The sequence below is a fragment of the Cervus canadensis genome, chromosome 4 (assembly GCF_019320065.1).
Source record: "Cervus canadensis isolate Bull #8, Minnesota chromosome 4, ASM1932006v1, whole genome shotgun sequence".
Taxonomy (NCBI): domain Eukaryota; kingdom Metazoa; phylum Chordata; class Mammalia; order Artiodactyla; family Cervidae; genus Cervus; species Cervus canadensis.
Genome location: NC_057389.1, coordinates 86,373,151 through 86,394,815, shown reverse-complemented (window position 1 = coordinate 86,394,815; position 21,665 = coordinate 86,373,151). Strand labels below are relative to the sequence as shown.

The 21,665-nt window shown below is 45.8% G+C and overlaps 1 protein-coding gene across 2 annotated transcripts; it reads right to left on the bottom strand.

The window, feature by feature from the left end:
* Positions 1 to 991: 991 nt before the first annotated feature.
* Positions 992 to 19,757, bottom strand: LOC122440200 (zinc finger protein 77-like). Of its 2 annotated transcripts, none has more exons than XM_043466143.1 (4): positions 19,632 to 19,757; positions 4,790 to 4,916; positions 3,055 to 3,235; positions 992 to 2,426 (listed from the first exon to the last, which is right to left on the bottom strand). In XM_043466143.1, the coding sequence occupies exons 1-4, from the start codon at positions 19,662 to 19,664 to the stop codon at positions 1,331 to 1,333; spliced, it is 1,437 nt and encodes a 478-aa protein (XP_043322078.1). In that variant the 5' UTR covers positions 19,665 to 19,757; the 3' UTR covers positions 992 to 1,330. The 2 variants fall into 2 exon arrangements, with proteins under 2 accessions (XP_043322078.1, XP_043322079.1); XM_043466144.1 differs by lacking the exon at positions 19,632 to 19,757 and adding an exon at positions 16,460 to 16,620.
* Between the last annotated feature and the right edge of the window lie 1,908 nt (positions 19,758 to 21,665).

The following is a 21,665-nucleotide window of genomic DNA, read 5'->3' as shown; positions in this document are numbered from 1 at the left end:
AGTGAAAGAGGAGAGTGAAAAAGTTGGCTTAAAGCTCAACATTCCGAAAACTAAGATCATGGCATCTGGTCCCATCACTTCATGGCAAATAGATAGGGAAACAGTGGAAACAGTGTCACGAAATTAAAAGACGCTTACTTTTTGGAAGGAAAGTTGTGACCAACCTAGATAGCATATTAAAAAGCAGAGACATTACTTTGCCAACAAAGGTCCATCTAGTCAAGGCTATGGTTTTTCCAGTGGTCATGTATGGATGTGAGAGTTGGACTGTGAAGAAAGCTGAGCACCAAAAAATTGATGCTTTTGAACTGTGGTGTTGGAGGAGACTCTTGAGAGTCCCTTGGACTGCAAGGAGATCCAACCAGTCCATCCTAAAGGAGATCAGTCCTGGGTGTTCATTGGAAGGACTGATGCTGAAGCTGAAACTCCAATACTTTGGCCACCTCATGTGAAGAGCTGACTCATTGGAAGAGACCCTGATGCTGGGAGGGATTGGGGGCAGGAGGTGAAGGGGATGACAGAGGCTGGATCCATCCATGCCATCCAGATGGCTGGATGGCATCACTGACTCGATGGACATGAGTTTCAGTAAACTCCAGGAGTTGGTGATGGACAGGGAGGCCTAGCATGCTACGATTCATGGGGTCTCAAAGAGTCGGACACGACTGAGTGACTGAACTGAACTGTGAGTAACACAGATATAGTATCCACTAGCAAAAAAGAAACATAGAAGATATATACCTTTCAGTATAAAAACTCCAGAGGAGGGTAAATACTGAGTCAGGAAATTCCAGTATCTATAACAGTGGATGAGAAAATACTTTTCAACAATATTATGATCATATTATGATCACATACTATGAACATTTGGCAAAGTAAAGATCAAAAATATTTTCATCTAAACTGATACCACATAGAAAAAAAACACAAATCAGAAAAAAAAAAAAAAAACTTTCACTCTGGGTTCAAAAGACATTGTAATGACATTGAGACATGTAGTATGTAACTGTGTATTTAATGTCCAGGGTAACAACACACAAGTAGTAAAGATGATGGGAACATAGAGGGATGGTTATTATCTTAAGTGTTCAGATCAGCAACACAAACTAGAAATTAATACACTGGGATCCCTATTCAAGATGAGGCACTTATAAGGAAAAACCATATTTATTTCCATTAAAAAAATTCATCCTACCCTGAGTTTTCAAGTACAAAATAAATGAAGTGCTGAAGGCTTTCCCTGCATTCTTTCCATTCATAATGTTTCTCCCCCTTGACTGCTTCATTTATAAGCTTTTAAGGGAGAAGGCTTTCCCACCAGTCTTCATATTCAGAATTTTTCTCCAGTGTGCGTCTTTGTGTGTCTCTGCAGGGATATGAGACACCTGTAGGCTTTTTCACACTGCTGACACTCGTACGGTTTCTCTTCACTGTGAGTTATCATGTGTCCTTGCAAAGATCTCGGATACCTGAAGGCTTTCCCACACTGCTGGCACTGATAAGGCTTCTCTTCACTGTGTGTTTTCATGTGTTCTCGAAGGGATGAAGAAGTGATGAATGCTTTTCTGCATTCTGTACACTCATAGGGTTTTACTCCACTGTGTGTTTTCACATGTTTTTTGAAGTACTTAGGACAACTGTAGGATTTCCCACAATCATTACACACATAAGGCTTCTCTCCTGTGTGTATCCTCACATGTCCTTGCAGGGATTTGAGATAGGGGAAAGCTTTGCCACACTGCTTACATTCATAGGGCTTTTCTCCACTGTGTGTTCGCATGTGTTCCCGAAGGTAAGTGCACCAGCTGAAAGCCTTGCCACACTGCTTACACTCATAGGGCTTCTCTCCAGTGTGCATTCGCACATGTTCTCGGAAGTGTGAGATGCCAGTAAAAGCTTTCCCGCATTCTTTGCATTTGTAGGGTTTCTCTCCAGTGTGAGTTCTCACGTGCCGTTTAAGTTGGCAATAATAACTGAAAGATTTCCCACACACGTCACACACATAGATTTTCTGGCCATATTGACCTCTCTTATGTCCCTGAAAAGTGAGAGCTTCTCCAGATTTTTTACAGTCTAAGGACTGTTTACTACTGTGACTCTTCATGCATCTCTTAGATGCTCTCCCAGCATCTTGACATTTATCAGGTTTCTCTATAAAGTCTGTTTCCCCAGCAGGGCTGAGGCACAAGACACAGCTGCAGGTTTGTCCACATTCCTCACATGTATAAGGTTTTTGTCCAGTGTGAGACTTTTGCTGATTCTTCTTCAAGGAATGATCCCTGAAGGCTTTTCCACATGTAATGCATTGATGAGGCTGAATTTTAATCTGATAACTCTCATGCACAGTAAGATCTATAATCCTGTTTGGAGTTTTTAGAGATTGATGATCTTCTTTACCTTCACAGAGACTTTCCACCAAATGATTTCTGGTCAAAACAGGAAGTGAATTATTAGGGATTAATGATTTGTTTATGGTTATTCATGATTTTGACTATATATTTGTGATTTTCAATGAATGGGCATGTTTTCAGCACTCTCTGCAACGTGACAAAGTGCAACAAAGGTTAATGCTCTGGCTGAGGGCTCAAAGAGCCATAACTTTCAGTGTTTTTTACACGAGGTTTTCTAATCATTGTTTCCTACTGAATTAAGTTTCTGATGCTCAGTATCTATAGCACATTTATAAAAGTATTGTTTTGTAAAAATTCTGAGTACACAATTGTTTATTAGCTAACTTTACAATTGTTTAGCTGCTTCCCTGGTAGCTCAGAGGTTAAAGCATCTGCCTGCAATGCAGGAGACCTGGGTTCAATCCCTGGGTTGGGAAGATCCCCTGGTGAAGGAAATGGCAACCCACTCCTCTTTTATTTTTTTTCACTCCGGTATTCTTGCCTGGAGAATCCCATGGATGGAGGAGCCTGGTGGGCTACAGTCCATGGGGTCGCAAAGAGTCGGACACGACTGAGCGACTTCATACCTTTCTTTACCATCACATGAGTCTAACACTCTGCTGAGATCCCTCATCCCCCTTCTCCCTGTGGGAGTGCCACTCACCTCACATGCCTCTCCTCAGTTAGATGCTGATCTCGCAGGTTATGAAATGCCCAGTTTTCTCCCAAAACAGACCTAGAGTCATTTCTTGTGAATCTTACAACTTCCTGTTCAATGCACAGTCCAGTCTCCAAAATATCCCACTGAGGACTTGATATATTGACCTTAACTTGCGGGCAAGAACCTGCAATGATTGGAAGCATAATTAAATCATTGGGAAAGAAATGGTGGGGGAAAGGAAAGAGAGACCATATCTAGATTTCTCTCCATAGACTCATTCAAAAATGTAAAATAATTTTATAAAGGAAGCAAGGAGATGTGTGATATTGTGATCTATCAGACACACACACACACACACACACACATTTGGTCACTGAGATGACCAACATGTACTTCTCAAATAAACTGGGTCCTTATCCACTGTTTCCTGCTGAGGGATCCCAAAACCCTTGGAATTTCCTGAGCAATAAAAGCAACAATATGTGGTCTCTTGTGCTCATTTCCAGAAAATGCTTCAGGATCAGAAAGGTGAAATAGGTTTCCTATGATTCATAACAAGCCTTTTCCATCCCAATTGAGTTTATATTAATGAAAGAAGCTGTTGCAAAGATCCTGAGTATCGGGACTAATCGCCAATAAAGACAACCACTTGATTAAAGGGTTGAAACTTTCAGTCCCACCCATATCCCCCAGCACCCCCAAACCTCTGGGGGTGGGGGAGCAGCTAGAGATCAAAGCAACTGGCAATGGCTGGTGACTTCATCAACCATGCCTATGTAATGAAGGCATGAAAAAAAGGTTTGGAGCGCTTCTGGGTTGGTGAACACAAACAGATGTGGTGAAACTGGCACCTGGAGAAGCACAGAAACTCCTCCTCAAATTTAGATGCATTTCTTACATCTAGCTGTTCCTGAATTATATCCTTTAATAAGTTTCTCTGAGTTCTGTGAGCTATGTTAATAATTAACAACCCAAGGAGAGAGTGATGGCCATCATAGGGAAAATGAGTCAAAATGGCAGTCTGTTCACTAATAAGTACCTCACAGAAGCAAAGTAGAAAGGAACTGGGCAAAATGCACTTTCCCGAATGATCCCTTTGTCAGAGAAGCTCCAAAAAGACTTCAGTGAACAAGAATGGATGAAAACTCCAAGAGGGAAGCCAAGTTAATGACACCTATCACCTTCTCAGAGACCTGAGCTGTGCTGCTAACGCATACGTCCAAATATCCCTCCCTGACCCAGAACCTGGTCCTCCCGAGCAGGTGTGCTCCCTGGTGATCACAGGTACAGAGGCCCTGGGTGAAGTCCATGGACCCAGCTGCCCATGGGAGGTGGGACAGAGTGCGGCTGCCAAAATGCTCCTAGAGAATGCTCCTCCTGGGGAGGGTGGAGGACAGGTTAAGTGTAGGTTTAACTGCAGCAAGATCATCTCAAATGTGTACTGATCACAGGATAACTTTCACAGGGTGAAAACCATTATGCTTCTCTCACTGCCCCAAGGTGACACTGGAGACCGTGCTCACAGTTTTGAAATTAGGGAGCCTCAGGATTCTGATCAAGAGTAATAAAAATCAATTCAGTACAGTCACACTGTCGGAAAAGCTATCTACTCTAGGTAGGTTCTAAAAAGGTGGGGACCATATTTTTTTCAAAATATTCCCATCCTCATCACTCATAAGAAAGGACATTGTAAGAAGTAACTTCACTAAAGACAGTGCAGGGAGGAAGCCGTCCTCACCCACAGTGGCCAGGTTCCTGCAGGTCTCCAGCATCACGTCTCTGTAGAGCTTTCTCTGAGCAGGGTCCAACAGTTCCCACTCCTCCAGGGTGAAGTTCACAGCCACGTCTTCAAAGACCACTGAGTCCTGAAACAGCCACATGTTCTGTGTCAGCGAGGCTCCTCCTTCACCCCCGAGTGTGGGAGGATTGGGGAGGCCGACAGGTGGAAAATGGACTCAGTTCCTAGGACTTCTGAGCTTATGCTCTTGCAGGAAGTGATCACATGCCAGCAAATCTAATGCAGGTTTCTCAGTGATGGTGAGTGCTGGACAATGAAACCATGTAACAGCAATAACTGATAAACACACACATAATGAAAAAGAACTGTTTTTAATGAAATAGAGCAGATCATGAGGCTGGACAAATACTGAAAATGAAATAATTATTCAGATGACTTGGAAATGGGTATGTGGCCTACTTGTAAGTTACTTCCTTGATTCCCCAAGGATGGGAGCATACTGTCAGGAGGTTGTGGACACAGATTTTCCAGGACCACTGCATCTGAACAACTTTCACTTTGACTGAAACAGCATGTAAAAGCGTGGTCTGGTCCCCTCATATCTGACAGAAACACACAGCCCTCTGCAGGATGAAGTGGACACCAAGGGCACAGGCACAGGTCAGGATCCCGGGCCTGGGACACCTGTGGAGTTAACGTGGGGTTAAGAGGAGGCCTGGCTCCTGAGGGGCTGGTGGAGCCAGCAGGGTCTCTCGGATAAATAACCAAGTGCCCAGAGTACAAGGAGGATGCCCCACAATAGCTGCAGAAGACCTGATGGCAACAGAGTCGAAGGTAACTTGAACACAGAGGAAAAAACACCTAATTATCTTTAGGACAATATAGGCTGACACCACACCCCTGAAATACAAAGCAAATGATTATTTTTATAAATTAGAATTTTAATCAAAGATATATTCTGGAAATCTAGATGATAAAATTACTACTATATCAGCTACAAAGACAAGGCTACCTAACCTTGGGCTGCAACTGGGGCTTGCTAATCAAACTCCTAAAAATGTGGAATATTAGGGAGTTTGTTACCAGTCCTGGGGTTAAGACTCAGCGCTTTCACTGCCTGGTTGCTCAGTTGGCTCCCTAGTCAGGAAACAAGATACCACAAGCTGTGCGGTGTGGCCAAAGGCGGGGGCGGGGGGCGGGGGGGGGGGAATGGGACATTAGTCATCAAGGAGATGCACATGAAAACCACAGATACTTCTTCATACCCACTAGAAGAGCTGTAAGACAGACAAGCAAGTGTTGGGGAGGATGTGAGGAACCTGGAACCCTCAACCACCACTGGAGAGAAGGTAGAATAGTGAAGCCACTTTGGAAAACACTCCAGCAAATCCTGAAGATTATTAACACAGCACCATATAACAGCAATTCCACTCTAGCTATCTATCTACCCAAGAGAGGCGAAAGTAAAACACCAACACAAAAACGAATACACACAAACATTCACAGCCACATGAGCTGTGACAGCCAAAACATGGGAACAACTGAGAAGGCCATGAACTGACTTGGATAAACAAATTCAGTCTAATCTCACAATGGAATATTACTGGCAATAAGAGGAAGGAAGTACTGATCCATAGCAAAAAAAAAAAAAAAAATCAATGAACTTTAAAAACATTATCAGAACTCACAAATGCCCACTGGCAGTATCATATCATTGCAGACTGGAAACTCACAAAAACAAATCTCAGTGTTTTTTGATCAAGCAAAACAAGCAGATGAAATGCAAATGTTTAAACAGATCTTTTAAAAATATAATCAACTTTTAAAAGCTGAGAGGGTGGGGAGCAGGGACATGCTGGCGTGTGTCTGCAGGAGTACAAACCTTGGAACCTAGACGGTTGGGTGTGAATCTGAAAGAACCTGTGAGTGGCAGCAAGGTCCGTGTAGCTGTGTGTTGCATGGATGTGTGAGTCTGGGGGTAAGCAAGCGCTTGTATGCATGTGACTGAGAACATCAGCGTCTGAGAACATCTGTGGCAGTATTGTGGGCCACTGGGCATGTTTGCGTAGGCACCAGGTGGCACACACTGGTTGCAGGGTTCACTGGTTGCAGGGTTCACTTGTTGCTCAGTTCTTATCTGCGTGCATCCGTGCTTAGTGGTGTTTGACTCTGCAACTCATGGACTGTGGCCCGCCAGACTGCCCTGCCCATGGAATTCTCCAGGCAAGAATATTGGAGTGGGTTGCCATTCCCTTCTCCAAGGAATCTTCCCCCAATTCTCCTGCATTGCAAACAGATTCTTTACCACCTGAGCCACCAGGTTCTTACCTACTGATCACTTAAGCCTAAGGAGATGGACATATAGCAGTGGACAAGGCAGGTCAAGCACCCTGTCTTTCTGGAGCTTGCCTTCCAGCAGGGAGACAAACCATAAACAACACTATAAATGTTATCAGGCTATGCTGGGTAAGTGGGATGGAAAAGGAGAGCAGGGTGAGAGGCAGGGAGCTGGGGGCAGGGTGGAGGTTAAGAAGCGTATTGGTATGTGTGTCCAAGTGTTCATCTGAGAGTGGTGTCGGAGTGTGTGTATGTCCCGTGAGCAGAAGGCCACCATCTGGCCCTCATCCCAAGTGTCCCCCCCACATCCATGTGCCCTCCTTGGCTCCTCCATCTCAGGCAGCCCTCCCCACTGCCTCATGAGCTCCCCAAATGAGTGAGAGTCCCAGCATGAGCCATCCAGCCCATTCTCTCACTGCCACCCAGCCCAGACGCCCTTGCCTTCCCCACATCTCTGTCTCACTTGGCCCCTTCCTTAACCCACCCAGCACCGCACCAGGGCTACCACTGGTAGTGTAATAGGTGGAAGGTTAGAGACTGTCAAAATGACTGTCAAAATGACACTGGGATAATAACCTAAAACAACAGGGCTAGACTCATGCCACAGGAAAAAGAATTTTTTTTAAATTAAAAGTAAAAACTGATTGTTACTAATACTAGTTTTCTTCCTCAATTATGTCTATAAAATATTTTAGTGGATAAATTACAAAACATTTAATGACAGTAGAAAGAAAGAAATGGAGAGATGAGCCATATCCACAGAAGAGACCATGATGTCACCTTCTCCCATTTAAGAATTTTATGAAAGTACCATTCCAGTGCACAGCAAGGTTTCTTTTAGGGTTGGTTTGTTCCGCTTTGTTTGACTTAAAAACCACTTCTAAAAACTGAAATAAAAGACGAATTTCTAAAAACAACCAAAAAAATAAAAACAACCAAGATTTTCTATGGAGTAAGGTGGTGGGATGTTTCCTAATGCACACTGAAATGTTTTAAACTACAGTGATTACGACAGGATGGTGTTAACAGAGGGATGGGCAGATACACCTATGGAAAAAACCACAGTGCACAGAAACAGGCCCAGCTGGATCTATGCCAGGGCACGTGCTGCTGGGAGGGGGCGACTGACACATGGGGCAGCAGCACCGGCTATCTCCAGGGAAGTAAGAAATCTTTTCTCTTGTAACTACATGTGTAATAACCGATTCACTGTGGACTTAACCGTGAAAGAAGAAAGTAGGACACTCTATGAGACACTACAGGGAAACGCATTTATGACTTGAGTGTAGGATAAGTTTTCTTATATATGGAAAAAAGTAAGCCACAAAGGAAGAGATGGATAAATTCCATCCAACTCTATTAAAGTTAAGAATTCCCCAGCATTGGGGTGGGGGTGGGAGGGAGGTTCAAGAGGGAGAGGATATATGTAAATTTATGGCTGATTCACTTTCTTATAAGGCAGAAAGCAACACAACATTGTAAAGCAATTATTCTCCAATTAACAATGAATTTTAAAAAGTAAAGAATCATGAGAAATGATAACTCACAATCTGGGAGAACATATTTGCCATACCTAGAGATGAAAAAAGATGAATATCCACAGTATGTAAATAAAACATAAGAAATCAGTAGACATACAAATGAGTTCAAGGTGAGGAAACTATTTCACAGAAGATGAATTACCCATTGAAAGAAATGCTCACCACCAATGGTTATCAGTAAAAACCAACTTAGAATCACAAGCAGACCCCATTTCACACAAAACGGACACAAAAGATAAACAAAATTAAGTTGGATTGTCCAAGTGCTAGAAATGGCATGGAATCAACACTCAACTCCAGTCACCCCTCTACACTTCCTAGTATTTCTAACTTATCAATAATCTACAATCCCACAATTTTTCCCCTAGATATAAAATATTCACACTTTGCACTTAGAGTTGGGAGACAAAAAGGAGAATAACAGCACTGCTGACAAATCAAAAATAAATGTGAGGGACTTCCCTGGTGGTGTAGTGGCTAAGACTCCATGCTCCCAATGCAGGGGACCTGGGTTCAATCCCTGGCAAGGGAACTAGGTCCCACGTACTGCAACTAGGAGTTCACATGGTGCAACTAAAGACCCCATGTGCTGCCAAATAAACTTTTTTAAAATTGTGAGACAACCCAAGCCCCACAAGGACTGGATGGAGGAGTGAACTGGGGGAGCCATTCCTCTGACATGAGCACGTTTGAAACAGACGGACTGAGAACCACAGAGAAGCCTTCTGTGTGCCGCTACTGGTGTGGAACTGGTCACCTTCACTTACTACAAATGCAGCAGAAGCAAAACCATATAAAACACTGCTGGTGATGAGGGACACCTACAAAGCGGCAAAGAATAAAAAAAGATCAGGACAATCGTCATCCAGGGGGCTGATTGCTGGAAGGTGCTATCAACCAACCAATGAATAAAAACCTACACCTCAAAGACAACCAACAGACACCAACACCAAAATCACACAGGGAATTATCTGGCAAAGATTTTAAAGCTATAGAAAATACTTCAACGAGTAATTACAAACACACTTGAAATGAATAAAAAGATTGAAAATTTCAGCAAAGAAATAAAAGCTACAAAGAAGAACCAAATGGAAAGTTTAGAGCTGAAATAAGTAACTGACAATTGCACTCATCTCACACGCTAGTAAAGTAATGCTCAAAATTCTCCAAGCCAGGCTACAACAGTATGTGAACCGTGAACTTCCAGATGTTCAAGTTGGATTTAGAAAAGGCAGAGGAACCAGAGATCAAATTCCAACATCCGCTGGATCACTGAAAAAGCAAGAGAGTTCCAGAAAAACATCTATTTGTGCTTTATTGACTAAGCCAAAGCCTTTGACTGTGTGGATCACAATAAACTGTGGAAAATTCTGAAAGAGATGGGAATACCAGACCACCTGACCTGCCTCTTGAAAAACCTGTATGCAGGTCAGGAAGCAACAGTTAGAACTGGACATGGAACAACAGGCTGGTTCCAAATAGGAAAAGGAGTACGTCAAGGCCGTATATTGTCACCCTGCTTGTTTAACTTATATGCAGAGTTCATCATGAGAAACGCTGGGCTGGAGGAAGCACAAGCTGGAATCAAGATTGCCGGGAGAAATATCAATAACCTCAGATATGTAGATGACACCACCCTTATGGCAGAAAGTGAAGAAGAACTAAAGAGCCTCTTGATGAAAGTGAAAGAGAAGAGTGAAAAAGTTGGCTTAAAGCTCAACATTCAGAAAATTTTAAAAAAAAAGAAAATTAAGATCATGGCATCTGGTCCCATCACTTCATGGCAAATAGACAGGGAAACAGTGGAAACAATGGCTGACTTTATTTTTCTGGGCTCCAAAATCACTGCAGATGGTGATTGCAGCCATGAAATTAAAAGATGCTTACTCCTTGGAAGGAAAGTTATGACCAACCTAGACAGCATATTAAAAAGCAGAGACATTACTTTGCCAACAAAGGTCCATCTAGTCAAGGCTATGGTTTTTCCAGCGGTCATGTATGGATGTGAGAGTCGGACTATAAAGAAAGCTGAGTGCCGAAGAATTGATGCTTTTGAACTGTGGTGTTGGAGAAGACTCTTGAGAGTCCTTGGGACTGCAAGGAGATCCAACCAGTCCATCCTAAAGGAGATCAGTCCTGGGTGTTCATTGAAAGGACTGATGCTGAAGCGGAAACTCCAATACTTTGGCCACCTGATGCGAAGAGCTGACTCATATGAAAAGACCCTGATGCTGGGAAAGATTGAGAGCAGGAGGAGAAGGGGACGACAGAGGATGAGATGGTTGGATGGCATCACCGACTCAATGGACATGGGTTTGGGTGGACTCTGGGAGTTGGTGATGGACAGGGAGGCCTGGCATGCTACAGTTCATGGGGCTGCAAAGAGTCAGACACAACTGAGTGACTGAACTGAACTGAACTAAAAAACTGGATGGTTTAAAATACAGCATGAATACGACAGAGAAAAGAATCAATCAACTTGACAGTAGGACATCAGAATTTAACCAATCTGATTTAAGGGACTAAATTTGATAGAGTGCCTAAAGAACTATGGATAACACTGTAGAGGAGGCAGTGATCAAAACCATCCCCAAGAAAAAGAAAGGCAAAGAGGCAGCATGGTTGTCTTAGGAGGCCTTACAAATAGCTGAGACAAGAGAAGCAAAAGGCAATGAAGAAAAGAAAAGAAATACCCATCTGAATGCAGAGTACCAAAGAATAGCAAGGAGAAAATCTTCCTAAGTGAACAATGCAAAGAAACAGAGGAAAACAACAGAATGGGAAAGACTAGAGATCTCTTCAAGAAAATTAGAGATACCAAAGAACACTTCATGCAAAGATGGGCACCATTAAGGACAGAAACAGTACAGACTTAACAGAAGCAGAAGATATTAAGAAGAGGAGCCAAGAATACACAGAAGAACTATACAACAAAGATCTTAATGACCTGGATAATCACAATGGTGTGATCACTCACCTAGAGCCAGACATCCTGGAATGTGAAGTCAGGTGGGCCTTAGGAAGCATCACTACAAACAAAGCTAGTGGAGGTGATGGAATTCCAGCTGAGCTATTTCAAATCCTAAAAGATGATGCTGTTAAAGTGCTGAACTCAACATGCCAGCAAATTTGGAAAACTCAACAGGGGCCACAGGACTGGAGGTCAGTTTTCATTCTAATCCCAAAGAATGGCAATACCAAAGAATGTTCAAACTACTGCACAGTTGTACTCATTTCACAAGCAAATGTGAGCAAGGTCATGCTCAAAATCCTTTCAGTTAGACTGGCTTCAACAGTATGTGAACCAAGAACCTCCAGATATACAAGCTGGATTTAGAAAAGGCAGAGGAACCAGAGATCAAATTGCCAATATCCGCTGGATCACAGAAAAAGCAAGAGAGTTCCAAAAACACATCTACTTCTGTTTCACTGACTACATCAAAGCCTTTGATTGTGTGGACCACAACAAATTGTGGAAAATTCTTAAAGAGATGGGAATACCAGACTACCTTACCTGCCTCCTGAGAAACCTGTCTGCAGGTCAAGAAGCAACAGAACCAGACATGGAACAACAGACTAGTTCAAAATTGGGAAAGGAGTACATCAAAAGCTGTATATTGTCACCCTTTTATTTAACTTACATACAGAGTACATCACACTAAGTGCCAGGCTGCATGAAGCACAAGCTGGAATCAAGACTGTCAGGAGAAATATAAATAACTTCAGATATGCAGATGACACCACCCTTATGGCAGGAAGTGAAGAGGAACTAAAGAGCCTCTTGATGAAGATGAAAGAGGAAAGTGAAAAGGCTGACTTAAAACTTAACATTCAAAAAACTAAGATCATGGCATCTGGTCCCATCACTTCATGGCAACTAGATGGGAAAACAATGGAAACAGTGACAGACTTTCTTTTCTTGGGCTCCAAAATTACTGCAGATGGTGACTGCCACAATGAAATTAAAAGACTCTTGCTCCTTGGAAGAAAAGCTATAACAAACCTATACAGTGTATTAAAAAGCAGAGACATTACTTTGCCAACAAAAGTCCTTCTAGTCAAAGCTGTGGTTTTCCCAGTAGTCATGTACAGATGTGAGTTGGACCATAAAGAAGGCTGAGCGCCAAAGAACAGATGCTTTCAAACTGTGGTGTTGGAGAAGGCTTTTGAGAGTCCCCTTGGGCTGCAAGGAGATGAAACCAGTCAATCCTAAAGGAAATCAACTCTGAACATCCATTGGAAGGACTGATGCTAAAGCTGAAGCTCCAATACTTTGGCCACAAAGAGCTGACTCATTGGAAAAGACCTTGATGTTCGGAAAGATTGAAGGCAGGAGGAGAAGGGGACAACAGAGGATGAGATGGTTGGATGGCATCACCTACTCAATGGGCATGAGTTTGAGCAAACTCCGGGAGATGGTGAAGGACAGGGAACCCTGGCATGCTGCAGTCTATGGGGTCACAAACAGTCGGACGTGACTGAGCGACTGAATAACAACAATCTGAACAACGGAGAGAAAATAGACAAAAAAATAAATGACAAGTGTCTTAGAGACCTGTGGGACAAACACAAAACATTAGTATCACTGGAGTCCCAGAAAGAAAGGAAAAGAGGATACAATAGGAAATTAACAATAGATTTAAAGGACTTCCCTGGTGGCCCAGAGGTTAAGAATCCACTTGCCAGTGAAGGGGACATGGGTTTGATCCCTGGTCTGGGAAGATCCCACAAGCCGAGGGGCAACTACACCTGTGAGCCACAACTGAGCCTGCACTCTAGAGCCTGGGAACCACAAGAGAAGCCTCTGCTCACTGCAACTAGGGAAGGCCCAAACGAAGCAATGAAGACCCAGCACAGCTCCAAAGTGAGTAAAGAATTCTTTTAAAAACTGTACACACACATAAGCAAGTATATCTGAAAAAACAAAATCCTACACCTTCATGTAATGGAAGAAAAATATCTTACACACTTGTACACTGAGTGACAGGGCAGAAGACTCTCATCGAGTAAACAAAAGGGGAGAGCAGCCAAGTGTGAGCCGCTCAGATCAGCAGCCTGCTGCCCATGGTGCACAGGAGACCCCAAGTCAGAAGGTCAAAGCTGTGTGAACTGGGGGCCAAGGGGTGCCCCCAGGGCAGGGGGAAGGACTGAGCTTCCCCGTGGTGGTTAAAAAAAAAGGCCCCTCCTCTGAGCTTCAATTTTCACCAGGAGGAAACGCTCAAGTTCATCCATCCTCTCAGCAGCAGTTGAACCCAAGGAGACTTCACCATGTCCAACAGTCACACTCACTCAGGGCGCACACCTCACAATCCACCAACTCCCTTGACTGGTCCTCCCTGGATAAGGCCCAAAGCAAAGGTCAGGAAACAGCCAGCCTTAGGGGACACATCACCCCCAGCACTTCTGCAGGCAGATCCCCTCCCCCACCCTCCTGCCATTAACAGCTCCTTCTGTGGTGGTTCTATGGTCTGAGGCCAACCATGTGGGAAAAGGTACCAGCAAGACCCCAGGGCACCTTCCTTCCCCTCCTTCCCAGGCTCAGCTTGTCCCCAACCCCAGGGGATGCACCAGCTTTAGGTCATTTACAGCAGACATGATGCTCCATCTCCGTGTGTGAATGAGGATCTGCAAAATTGCTGCTTCCGCCTGTGTTCCTGGATAACGCACGGGAGGGAAATTTTAGGGCAGGTTTCTGGTTCGAGAAACTGGTTACTGCTCATCCCTTTGGGAAGACAGGCATCAGTTCACTAACTCCTCATAACAACAAGCTGTGACTCATCTAAAAAGAAGTGAGCAAGTCTCCATAGCACAGGTCACTGTTCCCAGAATTTCTATGTCTGCTGACTGACTAATAACAGGAAGTGGACCAGCACCAGACACTCTTCATGGAAGAGTTGCTAAGATTCCTAAGAATCTTCTTCATTCACATCTCCACCCACTTCACATGAAGGGGTGGGAATGCCTGCATTTCTGGCATTCTAATGGAGGACAGAACATTCCCTTCTCCCCAGAGGCATCTCTGGTTAGGGCCCAAAGACCCGGGAGAACCCGAGCCTTCAGGAAAGAGCAGAGACCTGAGATGTTACCACCCTCACTGAGGAGAAGCCAGGCAAGAAGAATTCAATATTTTACACCTGCTGAAACCTGAAGCTGGAGGAAGGGAAGTTATTCGTGCAGAGCTGGACCAGAGGAGGCTGCTCCCCCATGTCAGGGGACAACGCTGAACCCTCTGTGAGTTCTGTTCTCCTGGGAACACATAAGGAAGATGAAAGGACTCCCCACACTTCAGTGTTCTGGAAAATGGGAAGCTGCAAGAAACTGCCCCACTTGATTCAGAAAGACTCACAAGGAGACCCTTTGTTTATTCAGGGCAAGGCCAAATACTGCCCCCCAACCCCAAAGCCCCATTTCCACCTCACTGTGATTAGGGGACCTGCTTGCCCCAATGACCACGCAGAACAAGTGCTTGTTGGCCAAACTTTGGTTCAGCCCCTCGACTTCCCCCTGAACTTTGGCCTACTTCACCCCAGCCAGCACACAGATTCCTAAGGACAGGCTGGCCTCAGGGATCTACCGTCCAAGCACCACACCTGGCCCTTCCTGGTTCTGGTCACTCCTCTCTGTAAAAGGAAAATTCTCCTTGCACAGCTCTTGAGACACTTGAAGATCTTAGGGTCACATGTCCTCCCTCCTGCAGGGCCTCCTGTGTCTGGTGGAACAGACCCTTCTCCCTCTGGAATAACTCATTTGAATAAAGGTTTCTTGTTAGAAGGTTTGGGTTGTTTCAATGCCACAGTCTTGACCAGGTGTTCTCAATGGCCTATGTGAAAATTAAGAAACTGAAAACTACCTAAAAAGAATCAAGGGTGGAGCCAGAAGGGAGAGCCTCACCCAGTACCACTTGACATCAATTAGAGGAAGAAATGCGGACTGTGGACCCCAAGAGAAAAATGGAAAACAAGAAAGAATCATCAATTACAGCACCCAACAGAAAAACATGTACATACACTGCATCTTCTCAAGAAACTGGCTATCCCAGCAACTAGCCAATGAGAAAAATTGAATTTTCCATTTTCTCCACGGATTTTATTACACCAATACAACCCCTCTCAATTCCCTCCTTTTCCCCCAATACATAAGTTTGTTGGACTTGCTTATAGCTTTTGCTATACCTCATCTGTCCCTAATTGCAATTTTTTGTTGTTCCCCAATAAATCCATTTTTTTTTACCCAAACTTTACTCCAACCTTCTCTTCCCAAATGCCCCTGACTCTGGGTCACTCCCCTCTACAACTCCCAAACTGAGGTTCACTGAGCGGCAGATCAAGTTCCCCCTTGACCTGGGCCGAGGGTGCCCTGACCACAGGATCTCTGATTCTGTCAGTGAGCCTTCCTCACACAGAAAAGCACTTTTCCGTGTGGCTGGCGACGCTGGCACATCCCTGAGACCCAAGCCTCGGCGCTCTGGCAACAGCATTTGCAATAGAGTCTCTCTGACCAACTGTGGACTTGACTTCATCTGTCAGGTCCCGGGAAGGACCCCAGAACCCGACGACCCGCTCCGGACGTTGCCTCGTCCTCAGCCAGACATCCAACAGGCCAAGGACCCGGTTGGAACTCACAAGACCCCACATCGCTGTCGGGACCCGGGAGCCCCGCGAGCACCGGATAGGAGGCCGGCACGCGAAACGAAGTGGACGGTGGAGACTACCGTCCAGCCGGGGGCGGGGAGTCCCGTCCGACCAGTTCAAACCAGCCCCAGCCAGTCTCAGCGCCAGCCCCATACACTCACCATTTCAGTCCCTCCCCCCGCATTCAGGTGGCTCTCTCCGTGGCCCTGCAGCCCAATGGCTCAGGCAGGTCAGAGCGACAGCAAAGGGACACCAAGTGTCCAGCGAGGTAGGTGCGATGGGACGCCCCGGCAGGCAAAGAGCGACGTCACCATGTCAGCGAACGTGCCCACCCCCGTCCCTGATTGGATATACCTCTGGGAACACCCCCTTCCGGGCCTTGATTGACAACAAGTGAAGGACTAGATTGTGAGGGACAGGCCGGCTGGAGGCCACGTGGCCAAGCAGGGCGGAAGTACGGGTAGTCGGCTTCAGCCCTTTACTGCCTGGCTTATGTTCCGGGACACTTGGCAGCGCCGGTGAACTCCAAGCCGAATCTACCCTTGGCCAGACGGACACAGCATCACTTCACAGGTTGCATTCCCCTTTTCCTGAACATAAAAGTGCCACTCAGTTCCTTTCAGTGCTCCCTGTTCAGGGCTACCCCCAAAGTCCGGGAGCCAGGAAAGGACGAGACAGGTATGAAAGGAAAAATAAAATGGAGTCAGTATTACTAAGGGAGCGCTATAAACTGGAGCCAGGAGGCCACTGAAGAACTGGGGTTTATGCAGGAATCAGCCCAGATGGAATCTGAACTTTTCACTACTTACTGCCTTAATGCAGGCCTCCAGAACATTTGCCCAGTGGTTCAGAAAGTCAAGATACTTAAACGGACCCTTCCCCTAAATAACTCATGACAGCCTGTCTCTCAAGGACAAATATTTGGTTCCCTGTGTCAGTGTCTACCATAATTCATTCCAGGCAACTTTAACAACCCTGTGGCTTTTCCTTTAATAAGCCTGATACTCTTTCTCCTCCCTACAACACTCTTTCAGTTTTACGCTGTTGATGAAAAATTAAGTGAATCGAATAGAGAAGATAAGAGAATTTTATTTAAGCCAATCTGAGGATTATAACCCAGGAGATAGTTTCTTATTAAACTTTGAGGACGGTTCCACTTGCTAGAAGTCTAAGGCAGTCATATAAATTTTTTTTTTTAAATTTTTCGGTCGTTCTCTGCTGCTTGTGGGATCTTAGGTTCCCTAAACCAGGGATGAACCTGAGTGCCCTGCATTAAAAGGTGGATTATTAACCACTGGACTTCCAGGGAAGTCATAAGTCATATACATTTCTGAGACAAAGGAACATACATCAAAATGATGCAATGACATTTCTCATCAAGTTCACCAAAAATACAGTCTAAATCTGCAGGAGATCAGCATGACCCCTGACAGGATTAGGAAAGGAATATTATCTTGGAGTTACACTGCTGGTGGGAGGAGGAGGAATACTTTTTTTAAAGTCTTTCTTGTGGAGCAGACACTCCTCCCTTTGAGAAGGTCTGCTGGTTAATGAAGCCACACAAATCAACATTAGGAAGAGCCCAATATGCTTACATCTTCTTGTCATGCCTCAAAAACATAAATAGTATTCCATCAAATCAAACCCATGTTCCCCCAAATTGCAATTCTTAAGACCCCAAATAAAACTCTTTTCTTTGCAGACTCAATACTGATTGCTGTTCTACAGGAGACAGGAGAGCATTGGGACCTCCTGAGGCAGAAATCAACTTGTGGGGAAAGTCACTGTGGATCAGTTCCCGAAGTACAAGATACTCTGTGGTGCTCCTTGCAGGAATGCGGAGGCCAGCCCCACTTTGACATTTTACCTTTGACACCAGGAGGTCCGTGGTCCCACACATTTGGGCTTGACCAAGTTCTGTTGTGTCCCATTTCTAACCCCACATTAGGACAGTCCTCCCCACAGGTTCCTGAACTTTGGGTCGCCCCCATGTCTGAGCAACACTGAGGTTCAGAACAAGCCCCTGGTCAGCTTCTTCAGAGAACAGCAACCTATCAGAGAACAGGAGCCCTATCCAGTCCAACCATGTGGGAAAACATTCTCCAGATGTCTTTGCAAAACCATGAGAAAAAAATAACAGGAAACAGCAACAAAAAATAACCAGAGTACATGGGTTGATTGGCTGGGGTCAGAGTGACCTGCTTGAGCAGATGGAGAAAGAGGAGTGCGGACTTAGCAATGCCCCGTCAGCGCAAGTCAGAAAGCTGCTTGCACACGCACTGGTTGTTTCTCTGATGTTCCTGCGGGGAGATCTTTGCTCCCAGCCATATGGTGCCCTTTGTACAGAAAATAAGATAGAAGTTCAAAAGAAGAACATAAACTGGGGACGTGACCGGGAACATGGGAAACTTATGTTATCGTAAAAAACAGATGCTTAAAAAACAGATACCAAGAAGTTCAATATAAGTCATGCGGCATTGAATGTCGGGGCTCTTGATCCTCGAGGTCTTGAGTTCCCCGGTCCCATCTTTCTTTCTATTCTGTCTGTGTTTTCTTATGCCTTGCTGGCACCCGTCTCTCGTTCTGTGTTGCTGAGCTGGACTCAGCACAGCCACGCTGGTCTCGGAATCCGTGCGCCTCACTCGCCCAGCTTCCCTCCTGGTCCCCCTCCTCTCATTGAAGACGAAAGCCCTCTGCGGTGTGGTTGGCGCGTCTGCCCTATCGCAACAGTGTTTCTTTATCATACAGTCTCCTCTACTAGTCCGGGCTTGACTTTATCTGTGAGGTTCAGGGAGGATTCCCCGCCCTTTGAGCCTAACGGCCCGTTGGGAGCCGTCCTGTCCTCCCTCCGACGCCCACGGGACCACAGGCTGTGTCCAGACGCCCTGGACCCCGCGCAATAACAGGACAAAGCGCTATGTCCCCCCACCCCACGGTCGAGATGGGGAACTCTGGTCGGGACCCCGGTATAAAACGCCGGGTCCCCGCCGCACCCCCCCCCCCGAGGGGGGAAATGGGTCGGGACCCAGAACAGGACATCGGGTCCCTTCCTTGCGGGACCCCGGGACAGGACGCTGGGTCTCCACCCCGCAACCGAGGGAGAACTTGTGTCGGGACGCGGAACAGGACGTCAGGACCCCACCTTGAAGCCGAGAGGGAGACTCGGGTCGGGACCCCGGGACAGGACTCTGGGTCCCCACCCCGCGGTCGAGGAGGGAACTTGGGTTGGAACCCCGTGGGTGGGAGAGACCCCGGCCAGCCGTCATTTTCGGAAAGTTCCGGTCCGTGCAAACCGGAACTTTCCTCTCTTAGGGCCCTGAGCCATGCACTCACCATCTTCTCCTCGTTCCGGGTTCTCCAAAGCATGCCCTGCGACCTCGGCTAGTGAGAGCGACTGGGACAGGACACCAGATAACGCCGGGACTCGTTCACACCAGTGTTGCGGAGGCTGAGAGAAACTTCCCGGGGCTGGAAGCGCACCCGTCGCGTGCCCTCATTGGACGGCTTTCCAGGGCCCGCGCTCTGATTGGACAGTAATTCTTCCCCGCCCCTGCCTTGATGGACAGTTCTCCTGGTCCCATCCTATCCTGATTCTGGTTGTCTGGACTCCGCCCAGCCGCTGCTAATTGGAGAATACAACAAGACCCCGCCCCTGCCCAGTGACAGGCCACGGAGACATGTTTGGCTGATCTGCCCACCTGGGACTTGGGCTGCGCGCACAGCCAGTTCTGGGGGCGGCGGACCCCATGGTGTCCGCTCCGCGGTTCCCCTGTGTCCTTCTCCTGCACCCGGAAGTCCAGACTCAGTTTCCCTGCAGATTGCTCCGTTCACGGAATGTGGACGAGAAAATACGGGTCATAGCGCTTTGCTGATGGAAATAAAATTAAGCGAATAAATACTTTTATTTAAGCCAAACTGAAGACCACAGCCCTTAAGACAGCTTCTCGGATAACTCAGAGGAACTGCTCAGGAGAAGCACGGTTTTTAACACAGTTTCCTCTCTTGTCAGAACATAGTACATCAAACAAGTCAGGGCAACATTCTTCCAAGATTTCAAAAAGCAAACAGTCTTATATTGAAGGAGAACCAGCATTGATGCCCCAGGAAGGGAGGCAGCTAATCTTCATTAAAAAAAAAAAAAAAAAAAAGTATTGTTGTATTTTTATTTTTGTGCCAGGTCTTCCTTGGAGTTTGCAGATTTTCTCTAGTTGCTGCAAGTGGAGTCTACTCTCAGTTGCAGTTCGAGGGCTTCTCATTGTAGTGGCATCTCTCGGGCACTCCAGCTTATTAGTTGTGGCCCCTGGGCTTAGTTGCCCCTGGGCATGCGGGATCTTCCCAGACAGGGGATTGAACCTGTGTCCTCTGCATTACAAGGCAGATTCTTAACCACTGGACCACCAGGGAAGCCCCTAATCTTTATTTTTAAAACATATTTTACTTTTGGTCAGTGGGTGCTTTAATAATTTAAAGCAGATGGACAATGCATGTTAAATAGGCCACAAACATTGTTTTAACAAAAAATTCGACTTAAATCGGGCTTCCCTGGTGGCTCAGATGGTAAAGAACCCACCTGCAATGCTGGAGATCAGAGTTCGATCCCTGGATTGGGAAGATCCCTGGAGAAGGGAAAGGCTACCCAATCCAGAATTCCAGAGACAGAAGCCTGGTGGACTATAGTCCACGGGGTCACAGGGAGTTGGACATGACTGAGCCATTAACACTTTCACTTTTGACTTGAATCAGGTATGCATCAGAATGACTTCCCCAGACCTCAATAGATGAATATCTGTTTCATCAATTTGGCGACCTTCAGTGTCAGGACACAGCGTGGACTAAGGTCACCATTGCTGAGTCCAGCTCAGCAACATAGAGCGAGAGACAGGTGCCGGCAGGGCATAAGAAAACACAGACCAAAAAAAAACAACCACACACACACACACACACACACACACACACACACACACACAGAATAGAAAGAAAGATGGGACCGGGGAACTCAAGACCTCAAGGATCAAGAGCCCCAACATTCAATGTCACATCACTTATATTGAGCTTCTTGGTATGCAGAAAGCATCTGTTTTTTAAGATAACATAAGTTTCCCATGTTCCCGGTCACGTCCCCAGTTTATGTTTTTCTTTTGAACTTATATCTTATTTTCTGTACAAAGGGCACCATATGGCTGGGACCAAAGATCCCCGCAGGAACATTAGAGAAACAACCAGTGCGTGTGCAAGCAGCTTTCTGACTTGCGCTGACAGGGCATTGCTAAGTCCGCACTCCTCTCTCTCCATCTGCTCAAGCAGGTCACTCTGACCCCAGCCAATCAACCCATGTACTCTGGTTATTTTTTGTTGCTGTTTCCTGTT

Excerpts from the sequence above, each read along its gene's own strand:
- LOC122440200 (XM_043466143.1), bottom strand. The coding sequence starts at position 19,664 with ATGCTTTGGAGAACCCGGAACGAGGAGAAGATG. Across the intron at positions 4,917-19,631 it reads CCCGGAACGAGGAGAAGATG|GACTCAGTGGTCTTTGAAGA; the intron begins GTGAGTGCATGG and ends TGGCTGTTTCAG. Across the intron at positions 3,236-4,789 it reads CAGGAACCTGGCCACTGTGG|GTTCTTGCCCGCAAGTTAAG; the intron begins GTGAGGACGGCT and ends CAATCATTGCAG.